The 13,152-nt window shown below is 38.6% G+C and overlaps 1 protein-coding gene across 3 annotated transcripts in view; it reads right to left on the reverse strand.

The window, feature by feature from the left end:
* Nucleotides 1-13,152, reverse strand: part of mical2b (microtubule associated monooxygenase, calponin and LIM domain containing 2b) — an 87,704-nt gene that overhangs the window by 48,170 nt on the left and 26,382 nt on the right. For all 3 annotated transcript variants that reach the window (XM_022197335.2, XM_051951855.1, XM_051951856.1), the window contains exons 3-9: nt 10,374-10,581; nt 7,411-7,527; nt 5,485-5,586; nt 3,917-4,072; nt 3,747-3,847; nt 1,452-1,709; nt 686-801 (exon numbers count right to left, since the gene is read on the reverse strand). In XM_022197335.2, the coding sequence (XP_022053027.2) occupies nt 686-801; nt 1,452-1,709; nt 3,747-3,847; nt 3,917-4,072; nt 5,485-5,586; nt 7,411-7,527; nt 10,374-10,581 (1,058 nt within the window). The remainder of the gene's footprint in view (nt 1-685; nt 802-1,451; nt 1,710-3,746; nt 3,848-3,916; nt 4,073-5,484; nt 5,587-7,410; nt 7,528-10,373; nt 10,582-13,152) is intronic.

Raw genomic sequence — 13,152 nt, forward strand, 5'->3', positions numbered from 1 at the left:
ATTTTAACACTCTTCAGTTGTATTCTGAAGTGTTTTCTGCCTTTGTTTTGTTGTATGAACAAACGTATACTTTAGTAAGTCTCCTTTAAGCACACAGAGTTTTAGATTATTAACATATGACACAAAAGTACCCATCATTTTACTAATTTTACAGCTTCACAGTTTGGCCAAAGAGGCCACAACATAAATGATCATCTAATTTAGATTATATACAACTTCCTGTTGGCCTACAGAGTTGTTCACGTCGCCTGTCAGTGGTTTTCATGTTGAAGCTGACTGATATAAATCTCTAACAGATATTTTCGGTTTTAGTTTACGTTCTGTACTGATGGTGGTACAAGTAGAAAGTTCAGTTTCCAAAGGATTAATCAATTTATGTAGTCAAATTTGAAGTCAGTTGGCCTTTTAGAAGGAGAAAAGTTGTGGGATCACGAGCAAACTACGTTCAAATATTCAGCACTTGGATTTAGACACTTTTCAGCAAACTGGAGGTCAAACATGAAAAATATTTCAAGTTATCCTCAAGGTTTCATAGGAATCTGTTCAGTAGTTATTTTGGACCAAACTGGCACTCTGTCAAAGACTGTCTGGACCAAGGCTCGCTTTAATCTTCATGAAATCCAGAGAAAATAAATGACGAAGCACAACAAAGAATGGAACACGAAGTGAAATAAAATGTCTTCACCTCTCGGCCAGGATCTCCAGAGGACTCCTTCCTTGAGCCCAACCTCTCACCATCCAAGCAGAGTCGAAAGCAGCCAGAAAACCTCGAGCACAGCCGGTTCCCATCGGCCAGAAGGGCTGCAAATGAAGAACATGGTGTTAAGCAACAACAGCAGCTAGCCACAGTAGCTAGCAGTCTTTAAAGTGTTGGCTGTAGGCTTAATGTAGCTACATGGAACCTTAAAAGAGCTTCCTAATAGATTTGAATATCCTGACAAAGGTAATTTTAGCACTCAATTAACTGCTAGTCTAAAAACATCAGATTACATTTAAATTGTGAGCTCTGGTCGGAGGTCATTAACCATCAGGAGTCTTTGTCATGGTGCCCATTGATAGCTAAACCCCTACCATGCTGCAGCTAGCAGTAGTAACAGTAATGGTGTTTGCTACAGGGTTTTTTTTAGCCTGACACTCCAAAAAAAAAACTCATTAAACTCTCTGATTGAAGGCCATTAGGCATCACAGAAGTCTTTGTCATGGTGCCCATTCCCAGCTAAACCCCTACCATGCTGTAGCTAGCAGTAGTAACGGTAATGGTGTTTGCTACAGGTATTTTGTAGCCTGACACTCCAAAAAAAGCCCAAAAAACAGAAACTCTCTGATTGAAGGCCATTAAGCATCACAGAAGTCTTTGTCATGGTGCCCATTCCCAGCTAAATCCCTACCATGCTGTAGCTAGCCGTAGCGATAGCGTTTTCTACAGGTATAACGGCGCTAACTCCCGGTACCTCCAGCAGACTGTCTCCCACCAGAGCGACCAGCAGCTGGTGTCCGTGCTTTTCCCGGATCAGGGCGGCGTTCTCGGAGGCATACATGCAGGTGAAGTCGAACATGGCGACGTCCGGCTGGCCGTAGTGGTTGATGGCGTAGTCCAGCGACGGCAGCTGGTAGTTCGTACCGAAGTCGGCGGCCTCGCGGGCGTAAGACTGCAGCGCCTCCTGGTTGACGTTGTCGGGGCTCAGCAAGCGCTCGGTTTCAATGTAGTCCTGAGAGGACAAGACAGGACAAACTTCATGTCATTCTGGACCATCTTTATTTTACTTAATACAACTTTTGAGTATTTTAGGACAACTTTCAAGTTTTTCGTGACACTTTTGAGTCATTTTAGACCATCTTTATCTTATTTTGAACTAATTTCAAACAATTTTGGACAAGAGTTAAGTAATCTTTGGTGAAATGTCAACAAAAGAGTGTATTTCAGTAGAAATATTGATCCATCCGTCGGTTTAAATGAACGAGCCTCTCAGGAAATAACTGAGTTGTGTCAGTTTAGGAGCAGGTTGAGCAGCAGCAGGTTGGATTCAGATTAACAGATTCTATCATTCTACCTTCCTGATTTTAGATCCAGACCGGTGAGTCTCCTGCAGCAGGAACAAACTGAAAGTGTTGAGTTATTATGAGGCGTCTGCAGTCGGACCACGTGTTTTGAGCAGCAGCTGACAGGCAGAAATCACTCAGCGCTAATGGATGATGTAAGATGAGAAGGAACCACTGAGGCCTCAGCAGGCAGAGGTTCACCAGCAGCCATGTCTAAGAGGTACAAGTACTCACAGCATGTACTAAAGCATCAGCACTGGTACCACAGTAGAAGTACTCTCTTCAATGTGGACTCGTTTTTCTTCACCGTGGACTCATTTTTCGTCACTGTGGACTCATTTTCAGTCACTGTGGACTCATTTTCAGTCACCGTGGACTCATTTTTCCATCAGTATCAGTGGATACATGCGGCAGATGATCCAGTCTGTAAAAACCTCATTAATAGAGTCTGATCAGTGTGTTTGGACGTAGAAGGAAGGTGAGAGTCGGAGAGGATTTAATTAGAGCTCCATTCATCACCGTCATCCCTGTGGAGATTTATCACTCACCGATCTGGCAAACAAACACATTCCTGACCACCGGAAAAAAACTCAGAGCTAATTTAATTATAGAAAGCATTAGTCGGCAGCTAGAACAGTTTATCGGTCCAGGAAAGAGCAAAGTTCTCTGTCAAACCTCGAATGTTCACATCAACGTTTAGTCTAAAAACTGGAACCTTCAACACTCAGATTCTACTGATGTTAGAGCCTCAACAGTTGGAGAAATGTGGACCAAAGACTGGATTTCAGTAGAAACATGGATCCATCCATAGATATACACTAACAGGAACTTAATGCTCCGTACTTGCTACCCAATAATATTCGCTATTGTTAATATGGACAAATTGAGTCATTTTGTACAGTTTTGAGTGACTTAGGACAATTTTCTGTAATTTTAGACTAATTTTGAATCATTTGGAGGCATTTTAGACATGTTTCAAATCCTTCAGGACAATTATGAGACATTTTGGGTAATTTTAAGTCATTTAGAACTGGTTTCACGTCAAAATATTTAAGATTTTAACAGATTTTGGAAACACTTCATGAGATTTTGGTCTGCTTTGAAGTCATTTTTGAAAGGTTGTTAGGTATGTTAGACATTTTCTACCTTCTTTTAGACAAACATTTCTTTATATTGGACAAATTTCAAGTAATTTTGGACAATTTTGATTAATTTTGTACAGATTTCACATCAAAACACCTAAAAACTGGAACCTTGTCTGGTCACACTTTAACACATCAGATTCTACTGAAGTTAGAGGCTCAAACGTTGGACAAATGTGGACCAAAGACTGAAGTTTAGTGGAAATATGGATCATCCATTTATAAATACTTACAGGAACTTCATGGAGACACTATACTAACCTTTTCCCTCATTTTAAAGGACCAATAAATAAACGTGTGTCCTCTGTTGGATCAATTCAATCATTCTGATCTGATGGAAACCAGTTTGCTGCGTTTTCACCTCATTTCATGACTGTTGGAGTTTTATTTCTGGAGATATCCAACCTTTAAAATGGCTTTGCAGGTGTTTTTAAGGATGAAACTACAAAAAAAAGCAGGTCTGAAAACATGAAATTCTCAAAATTCAGCCAAAATGTTTTAGCTTTGGCCTCTAAATAACCGTTTAAAGTCTGAACATGTTTCAGACGTTTCAAATAAACTCACTTTCAGAATGACTCCTTTGTCCAGCAGACTCTGCTTCTTGGCCGTCATCACAAAGTAGTGAGTGTTGTCTCTGTAGTAAACGATGTTCTCCAGGTCGATTCCTGGAAGAGAAGCAGCATTTAGAGACTCAAACCAAAGATCTGGCTCCTGTTCACCTCCTCCAGACTCACCTGTTTCCTCCTTCAGCTCCAGGAAGAACTTCTGGTTGAAGATGAACGCCACGCCGCTGATCTCCTCCACTCTGGCCTCGGCCGTCGTGTTCCTGTTCACGAAGTTAGCCGTGATGGCAATGGCCAGTTTCCCTCTGAACTCCTTCCTCCTGAAACCTGCCAAGACGAGAAGAGAGACGTTTTTATCCGGAAACCAGATTTAGTGTTTCGACTGAGACACCAGGACGGACGTCAAACTGATCGAGTGTCAGTTTTTACCAGAACTCAGATGTGTTTTTCATTTAAAGTTGGTCAAATTACTGGAAAGTTGGATAAAATTACACAAAAATAATCCCAAATGGCCAAAAAAAAAAGTCAAAAATGTGCTAAATATCTCCCCAAATGACTCAAAAAGTTGTTCAAAAAGCCTAAAACTTGGCCAAAATTGCTCAAAACAGCTGAAAACGACAAAAAAATGTCAAAAACCACACTAAATTGTTCTAAAATTACTCAAATTTGTCCAAAAAAAATGACAAAATACCTTCGAAAATGACTCAGAATTCTCCAAAATTGATAACATTTCAGTTATCTTTAGCCTGAGACACCTGGATGACGTAAAACTGATCTGGTGTTTTTAGCACAACTCAGATGTTTTTAGTTTTTTTTTTAATTTGTCAAATTACAGGAAAGTTGTCTAAAATTACGTAAAAACCAACCCAAATCTTTCCTTATTTGTCAAAAATGCCTCAAAAACTGTTCATAATGACAAAAGACTTCCAAAATCATGCTAAATTATCCCAAAATTATTCAAAATTTGTCTAAAACTGACAAAAAATTCAGTATTTCTTCAAAATGTTGAAAATGACTTAACATTTTGCCCAAAATGACTTAAAAATTACAGAAAATGAGTTCAGAATGACATGAAATTTGTCCTAAATGACTCAAAAATGATCCAAAAGACACAAAAATGATCCACAATGAGGAGCAAAGACCCAACTTGATGTAAAGCTGGTTGAAAACGACAAGAAAACCGTCCAGAATGAGTCAGAATTCACACAAAATTACCCCAAATGATCCAAATTTAAACAGAATTGTCCCAAAATTATTAAAATTTGCCCAAAAACATTCAAAAATTGTCCAGAATTGGTCAAATCTGGATTATCTTCAGACACCTGGATGATGTAAAACTGATCTGGTGTCAGTTTTTAGCAGAGCTCAGATGTGTTGCCAATAATAAACTGATTGTATTAAACTAGAACTGTAGCTGTTTGATGATATAGATACTTAAAATGCTCCAGTTTAAATAATTTGAGCAGAGCTAAGACTAAAGAGAGAAGCTGCTGGAGCTGAAGCTGGTTCATATTCAGCTGCAGATATTCAGATGTTCAGTTTTAGGTTCATAAAACCTCCAGGAGTTTAGAGCAGCTAACGTTCAGACACATAATACTCAGAAGCTAACAAAGGCCTCACACATGCAGCAGCAGCACAAACACTCTCAGGTTTCCAGACTGTCACTGGAAGCTCAAACCCAGCTCTGACTGCAGCCGGAAGCTTTCACCGGTTTTTACTTCCTCCGTCGTTTTTCTCACCGTCTAACGTGTTTTTACGTCCGTCGGCTCCGATCACCACGTCAAAGTCAAACTCAGAGACGGGATGAGAGGAAGGTCGGACCTCTGCTCTCCACCCCGGACCTGAGGAGGAAGAAAAAGGAAAAAAAAAAACATCTGATCTGAACGCTTAGGTCACAGGAAATCTGAAACTAAATGATTTCTGACTTTTTCTGAGGGAATAAAACTTCACAAAGACGTCAGAAAAAACAAAACAGAATATTTTAATATTCAAAATCTATACACAGCAACAATGGAAAAAATAATATCTGTAAAATAATGAAAGTTTGGTATTAAATTATTAATATTTAGTGAATTAAATCACCTAAATATAGTCACACGTTGTAAAAGAACAAAATGCTGTTTGATGTGGACCTTATTCACAGTTTAAATCTTTTTTAGTCATCATAATAGTAATTTTTTCTGTTTTCATTAGTTATCTATAATTTAACAAAATCTGCAAATTTAAATACAGTAAAAAAAAGTCATAATAAATATCATTTATAACAAATATTATAATAATTTCTTCATATTTTGAAAAGATTTATTTATTTATTCTAAAGATTGGCAAATATCTGTCAAATATTGATATCTTTCTCAATTTAAATACAGTAATAATTATAAATAATATAAAAATAATATAATAATTTAAAATATAATTATTATAATAGTCTATAAATATTTTAAATATATTTATTTTAACAATTGGCAAATATCTGTAAACTAATGATATAATTTTCTATATAAATACAGTTAAAAATGTAATTAATTATTATAATGTTATATTATAAATATCACAATATTTAATTAATATTTTTAATATTTATGATTTCAAATATTGGCAAATATCTGAAATAATGATATAATTCTCTAAATACAGTTAAAAATGTAATTAACTATTATAATATTATAAATATTACAATATTTAATTAATACTTTTAATATTTATAATGATTTCAAATATTGGCAAATATCTGTGAAATAATTATATTTTCCCCCATTCAAACACAGTAAAAAAAAAAGCTATTTTAAATAACAATTTACAATATGAATATTAGAATAATTTATTAATATTTGAAATATATTTATTTTGAACATTGGCAAATATCTGTAAAATATTGATATTTTTCCCCATTTAAATGCAGTAAAAAAAACATTTATGGTGAACTTTCACCATTTCTAAAAATACACTGTTTAGTTTTGACTTGTTTTTTGTTGTTTTTTATGGTTAACATGTAAATTAAAACTTTTCTGATCTGTAATCCAACAAAACAGGGAAAATCTGAAAACAGTAAATAGTTAAAAATTGCATGCATTTATTTGTTTATTTCTTTTAAATCCATTTTTACAGCTCGTGATGCTCAAAGTTGATGACAGAAAAAAACAACAGAAACCAGATTTATTGCATGAAAGTTGTTCAAAATTACACAAAAATCGTCACAAATGTCTCAAAAGTGGTTAAAATGACTCCCAAAACTAAATAAGCAGCTGATGGTGGGGTGGTGGTTTTCTCCTGGTTTGACCTGAACGATGTAAATCCATCAGCGCCTCTGAGCTCATTAGCAGATTATTTTCTGATAAATTCTTCAGTCGTGTTTCCTGAAGTGTCGAAGCGTTCATAACCTCTCAGAATGCTTCCTTTGAAACAGAACGGTTTGTTGTGAACCTTCCCTCTGCAGACGTGTTTCTGATCATTCTCACACGTGTTTAGCTGAGAAGTGCAGGCGTGTTGCTGCTGATCCTCTAACATGCAGATAACTCCACAGCCACTAGCTGGTTCACTCCTGAGGTTCCACGACGGCTTTAAACTCTCCTCAGCTCCTAAAGTTAAAGCGTTTAACCCTAAAACCACGGCCTTAAAGTCCTTCACAGCGCTTCTGATCATAAACAACGCTGCTCTTCACTTACTGTCCTCGTCCTGCTGCTCTGGAGGCTCCAGAAGTTTAACGAACTCCACGTTGACGTGAATCTCCACTCCCAGGATCAGACTGATCTTCAGCAGCATCAGCTGAAGCTGACGGATACCTGCAGGGAGAAACGCACAAAAACATCCAGAAATCACAGAAAGAAAAGCTGCAGCGATACAAACGCTGACTCCAGAGGGGTTCATTAAGAATGAAGGGACCATAAAATGCACATTTGGTCAGAACATGTTTCATAAAGCAGAATTTAAAGCAGCGTACCTGTTCCACATCAACACAGATTCACTGCTGTTCTTCTTTTTGTTCTTTCTGCACTAATCCTGGGAACTCAGAGCAGAGCCTCAATAATCATTCATTTATAGATGTTTAACTAGTCAGCCATTCTGACTGAGTAAAATTAAGTAAAAATTTTGTGATTCTGCCTTCTTAAATGTGAATATTTTGTGGCTTCTTTCCTCCTCTCTGATGTTAACTGAATCAAACACTGCTCCACATTTTTCATCATTTTCAGACCAAATGACTAATCATAATGTTGAAATGATGCCAATGACTAATTTTTAGCCAGATTTAATATCAGTACAGCTCACTTGTATTATTTTTGTGTAAAGCAATGTTTGGTTTTGAAAAGCGGACAGTAAAAGGAGTATTATGATCTTCAGTTCATATAACAGCAGCACTATTTCACTATGAAATTCCTTCTCTACTTAAATAAAAGCAAAATGTACTGACAGTACCAAACTGTCAGAGTTTTCCTACTAAACATGTTTGTTTTGGATAAAGCATACATTGTATTTTACAGCTTAATCCCAGAGGGTTTTTAAATAGCTGATAAGGTTTACCTTTAGGGAGGAAGAATGTTTTCAGTGTATTTATTTATTCTGCATGTTATCTGTAAACCAGCAGTTTCACTCATAAAAATAAATAAATTCAGTTCAGTGACGCTCCCATGACCTCGCTGGTACGTAAAGCAGCGATAAAAGAAGCTCTGACCCAAATAAAACCGCTGCTTTCAAACCATCTGAGCCATTTTTCTAACCTACTTTCTGGAAATAGAAGACACCGGGTTAGAAAAACTTCTCAAACATGTGATGCTCACCAGGAAAACTAACTAAACTAACTAAACAAAAAATCAACAAAAAGTGGCATTTAAGTGAGTCATCGTACCAACAAAGAACAAAGAAAACCATCGTCTGGTAAGTTTAATGCTTTAAATGAAAATGTAAATGCACTTCAGAGGGAGAATTACTCATAAATAATCAGGTTTGTATGTTCAAAATCTGATTCTACACAAAATAACGTGCCGACGTCTGAACTTTTATGGAATTACAATAATTAAGTTCAACACTTACAAACATATTTCAAACAATGTAAAAAACTGGCTTGAATAACTTAAAAAAAAATCAACTTGAAAACTCCACAATAGTTTTGATTTTTAAGGAAAAACTAAACACACCCATGCTGCACTGTCCCATGTTAGACAAGAAAAAAGCGGGACACAAAATGACACCAACGAGACACGAAATAGCAAAAACAAGACACAAAGTGACACAAACGGGACAAAAAAGGACAAAAACGAGACAAAAAAAACGACAAAAACGAGATAAAAAAAATTACAAAACAAGATAAAAAGGACAAAAACGAGACAAAAAAATGACAAAAATGAGACAGACCAGACAAAATGACAAAAGTGATGTGGACCTCTAGCCTAGCCGCGCTAGACCCAGCTCTTACGACGCAAAGGAGGGAGGCGGGCTAAAAGGTTGTCTATCAACTCACTCTGCAGCAATTGGGTAGGTATACAACCAATCAGTGCAACGAATAGGCTGACGGAGTTCCTAGAGCGCCAGAAATCAGACGATGCGGTAGTTCGGTGAAGCCTTATTTATACAGTCAATGGGTGAAGCTCAAGTATATTACAGACATGCTAACAGAAAGATTATTCAGAGTCGGTGCTAATGGAGCTCAACGACTGTTGTCGTTTTTGTTGTCGACCCTGGCAGAGAATTAAATCCGTTGCCGTGGGTTGTGTAGCACGGCTGGGCTAGTTGTTTCCGGTTGTTTCTGTCAGAATCGTCGCGCCTCTGTCGTCACTTAGTTACGCCCGCCTTCTGACTCTACACTTCATGGTGATTCGTCGGCCAGTTTTAGGAGCATCCAGCCTCGAGCCTTATGGAGGGTAACTAGACCCACCCTGGCAGAGAATTAAATTCGTTGCCGTGGGTTGTCTAGCACGGCTAGGCTAGCTGTTTCCGGTTGTTTCTGTCAGAATCGTCGCGCCTCTGTCGTCACTTAGTTACGCCCGCCTTCTGACTCTACACTTCATGGTGATTCGTCGGCCAGTTTTAGGAGCATCCAGCCTCGAGCCTTATGGAGGGTAACTAGACCCACCCTGGCAGAGAATTAAATTCGTTGCCGTGGGTTGTCTAGCACGGCTAGGCTAGCTGTTTCCGGTTGTTTCTGTCAGAATCGTCGCGCCTCTGTCGTCACTTAGTTACGCCCGCCTTCTGACTCTACACTTCATGGTGATTCGTCGGCCAGTTTTAGGAGCATCCAACCTCGAGGCTTACCGAGGGTAACTAGACCCTTGCGTCGTCAGAGCTGGGTCTAGCGAGGCTAGGCTAGTGGACCTCAGCAGTATGTGAGTGCGCATGCGTGTCTACTTCCGTAACACAGCGATTGTTATGGCCAGTAGCAGCCAATAACAAATAGGTGCGCTTGATTTATTGCACTGGGACATTTTCCACAACTAGTCAATCGACGTCAATAAGCGCCGCTTGCGTCGGAACGGGGCGAGCAGTAAATTACACCTGAAATTCCACACGTTCTTGTGATTGGCTGAAAAACTTTCAACAGGATTTACAACGGTTAGCATCGACGGAATGGGGTGAAAATAAGCCGGAACGGTCCGGCAAGAATTTAAAACTACTTTCACCCCTGACTGACACTCACTGATGTGGTCGATGGATCCGGCGCAGAACTTCCCGTAGAACTTCTTGGCCCCGAGGCCCCGGAGGTCGTGGATGGTGAAGGGCCACAGGTGGAGGACGTTGTTCCTGGAGAACGTGTCCCTCTTCTCGATCACCACCACCTTACAGCCCAGCAGAGAGAGCTCGATGGCAGTCCGGAGACCACAGGGACCTCCACCGATGATCAGACACTACAGAGATAAAAAGAAGAAGAAACGGGTAGAATATTTAATAAAGCTTAAATAATCTGGACTGAGAAGAGGACGGTCTGCAGTGTAACATCTGACTACTAAACAAAAGGCCTGTTAGCAAGAAAAAGATCCCATTTAGTGATTTAAATAAACCTTTAAACTCCGATCCATAATGTCTGGTTTCGTTATTATACTGATGACTGCTGATTATATATACCTAACGTCCAATGTGATATGTACTGTAAAAACAAGACACAAAATGACAAAGACAAGATTACACAATGAGACACAAAATGACACAAATGAGAAACAAAATGACACAAACGAGACAAGATTACACAAAGGAGACAGAAAATGATAAAAATGAGACAGACAAATGTCAAAAACGACAGAAAAAGACGACGACAAGAGAGACTGAAAATCAAAGCTACTGGAGCAATAAAATCAGAAACGGTAAACAGAGGAAGAAGTTGCTGGAGATACATTCAGCGTGGTGAAACATCTTTAAGTTGAACTGCAGGCAGTGTTCGTACGGAATAAAGAGGAGACAAGTTTGCTTCGCCCTTTTGTGTCTCCTTTGTGTCATTTGTGTAATTTTGTGTCTCATTTGTGCCTCATTTTTGCCATTTTGTGTCTCGTTTTGCCATTTTGTGTCTTTTTTGTTGCCATTTTGTGTCTGGTTTTTGTCATTTGTGTGTGTTTTTTTCCATTTTGGGATTGATTTTTGTCATGTTTTGTCTTTTTTCCCAATTTTGTGTCTGGTTTTGTCACGGTGTCTCATTTTTGTCATTTTGTGTCTGTTTTATTGCCATTTTGTGTCTAGTTTTTGTCATTTTGTGTCCGTTTTGCCATTTTGTGTCTGGTTTTGTCATATCGTGTCTCATTTATGTAATTTCCCATTTGTGCAATTTTGTCTCATTTGTGTCATTGTGTGTCTCACTTTTGTCATTTGTGTCTTGTTTCTGTCATTTTGTGTCACATTTGTGTCATTTTCTATCCGTTTTTTGTCATTTTGTCAGTTTTTGGTCATTTTCTGTCATTCTGTGTCTTGCTTTTACAGTATATGTCACATTGGACATTAGGTTTATGTAGTCGACATATATTTTTATTGTAGAAAAGAATTTAGGTAAACCTTTAATATCCAATCCATAGTGTTTGGTTTCGTCATTATGCTGATGACTGTTGATTATATATACCTAATGTCCAATGTGATATGTATTGTCATATATACTATGACAGGATATTTCTTCTGAATAGAGACATTTTAAAGCTCGTGTCCGGAGTTTGAATCGCAGCGTCTCCCAAAACACTGTTGGTCCCTCCCTCTGATTTCGCCCCTTTATTTGTGCACGTGTGCAGTACATGAGAGAAGTGCCCGGAGTGCTGCAGCATCTCGCCTGTTTTGCTGTTTTCCACTCTTCTACATTTAGTACATTTAGTAAATAATAAAGGAATTACGTTAGAATGCTGTATTGAGTCTAACTTGTCCTAATACCAAAATAACATGAATCTGTTAGGACGAACGAGTAAAGTTTCAATATGTGATTACACTCGTGTATCCCTCTGGATGACGTTGTTTATCAAACTTAGTGCATTTACGCGTGTATATGTGTTACATTGTTTATTTATTTCTATCTAGAGTTCAGAATTGCATGACTCCTCTGATGAAGAGTATGTCCCAGACGCCCCAACATCTTCCTCCAGAGGTCGGGCATCTAAACGAAGCCGTCAGGCGGGCTATGGAGGCCGTGGTCGGGGAGCGACGCGAGCACCCCGAGCCAAAAAACGTCCTGCAGTCTCTTGGCCTGACAAGCCGTGGGATTGGTAACTTTTCTGGAAGTTGCTGATCCCTGATGCTCTCTCCTCCACAAGCAAAACAAATGTGCTCGCGGTTGCGTAGTGCGTAGCTCGCCCACCTCTGCATGGGCTTGCTTGCTGTGCGCGTAACCGTTGATTGACAGCATGACAAAGCTGAAGCTCGAACTTGATTGGTCGGCAGCGACCGGCGCTTTTTGGAATAACATGGGGGTCTATGAGAGGAAGGCGGAGCTCAGGAATAAATTTTCATATCGCGTCATACTAACATTACATTATAGTATCGAACTAGACTAACACATTTAAGCTTTGTTAAACAATGATACATAAATTGAAAACAAACAGAAACTCCGGACAGCAGCTTTAAGGGACACATTTTAACGTATATTTTCTGGTACTTTTGCAGTCAAATTTTCACCTTTTTTCAGATTTTCTTCTTTTTACAGTGTATATGAAAAGTTGTTTCTCGGTGAAACTTTCTGCACATTCGTCAAACTGAATTAAATTCTTCACACATCTGGATTTCATGTGATGCTGTCGGTATTTTCCATCATGTGCTGCTGTCTGACCATCTATATAAATAAACATATAGTCTGAGCAGTGTTTTGTCTGAAGGAGAAGATAAGAGGTCCGTAGGGGAACGAGCCTCAGAAGGAGATTAACCCAGAAACAACAGCTCCACTGTTATTCACACATTTTTGCTGCTATTTGAAGAAATGATCTGAGGCTGGAGAGCGATTTATTTTCAGAAACATG

The sequence above is a fragment of the Acanthochromis polyacanthus genome, chromosome 8 (assembly GCF_021347895.1).
Source record: "Acanthochromis polyacanthus isolate Apoly-LR-REF ecotype Palm Island chromosome 8, KAUST_Apoly_ChrSc, whole genome shotgun sequence".
Taxonomy (NCBI): Eukaryota; Metazoa; Chordata; class Actinopteri; family Pomacentridae; genus Acanthochromis; species Acanthochromis polyacanthus.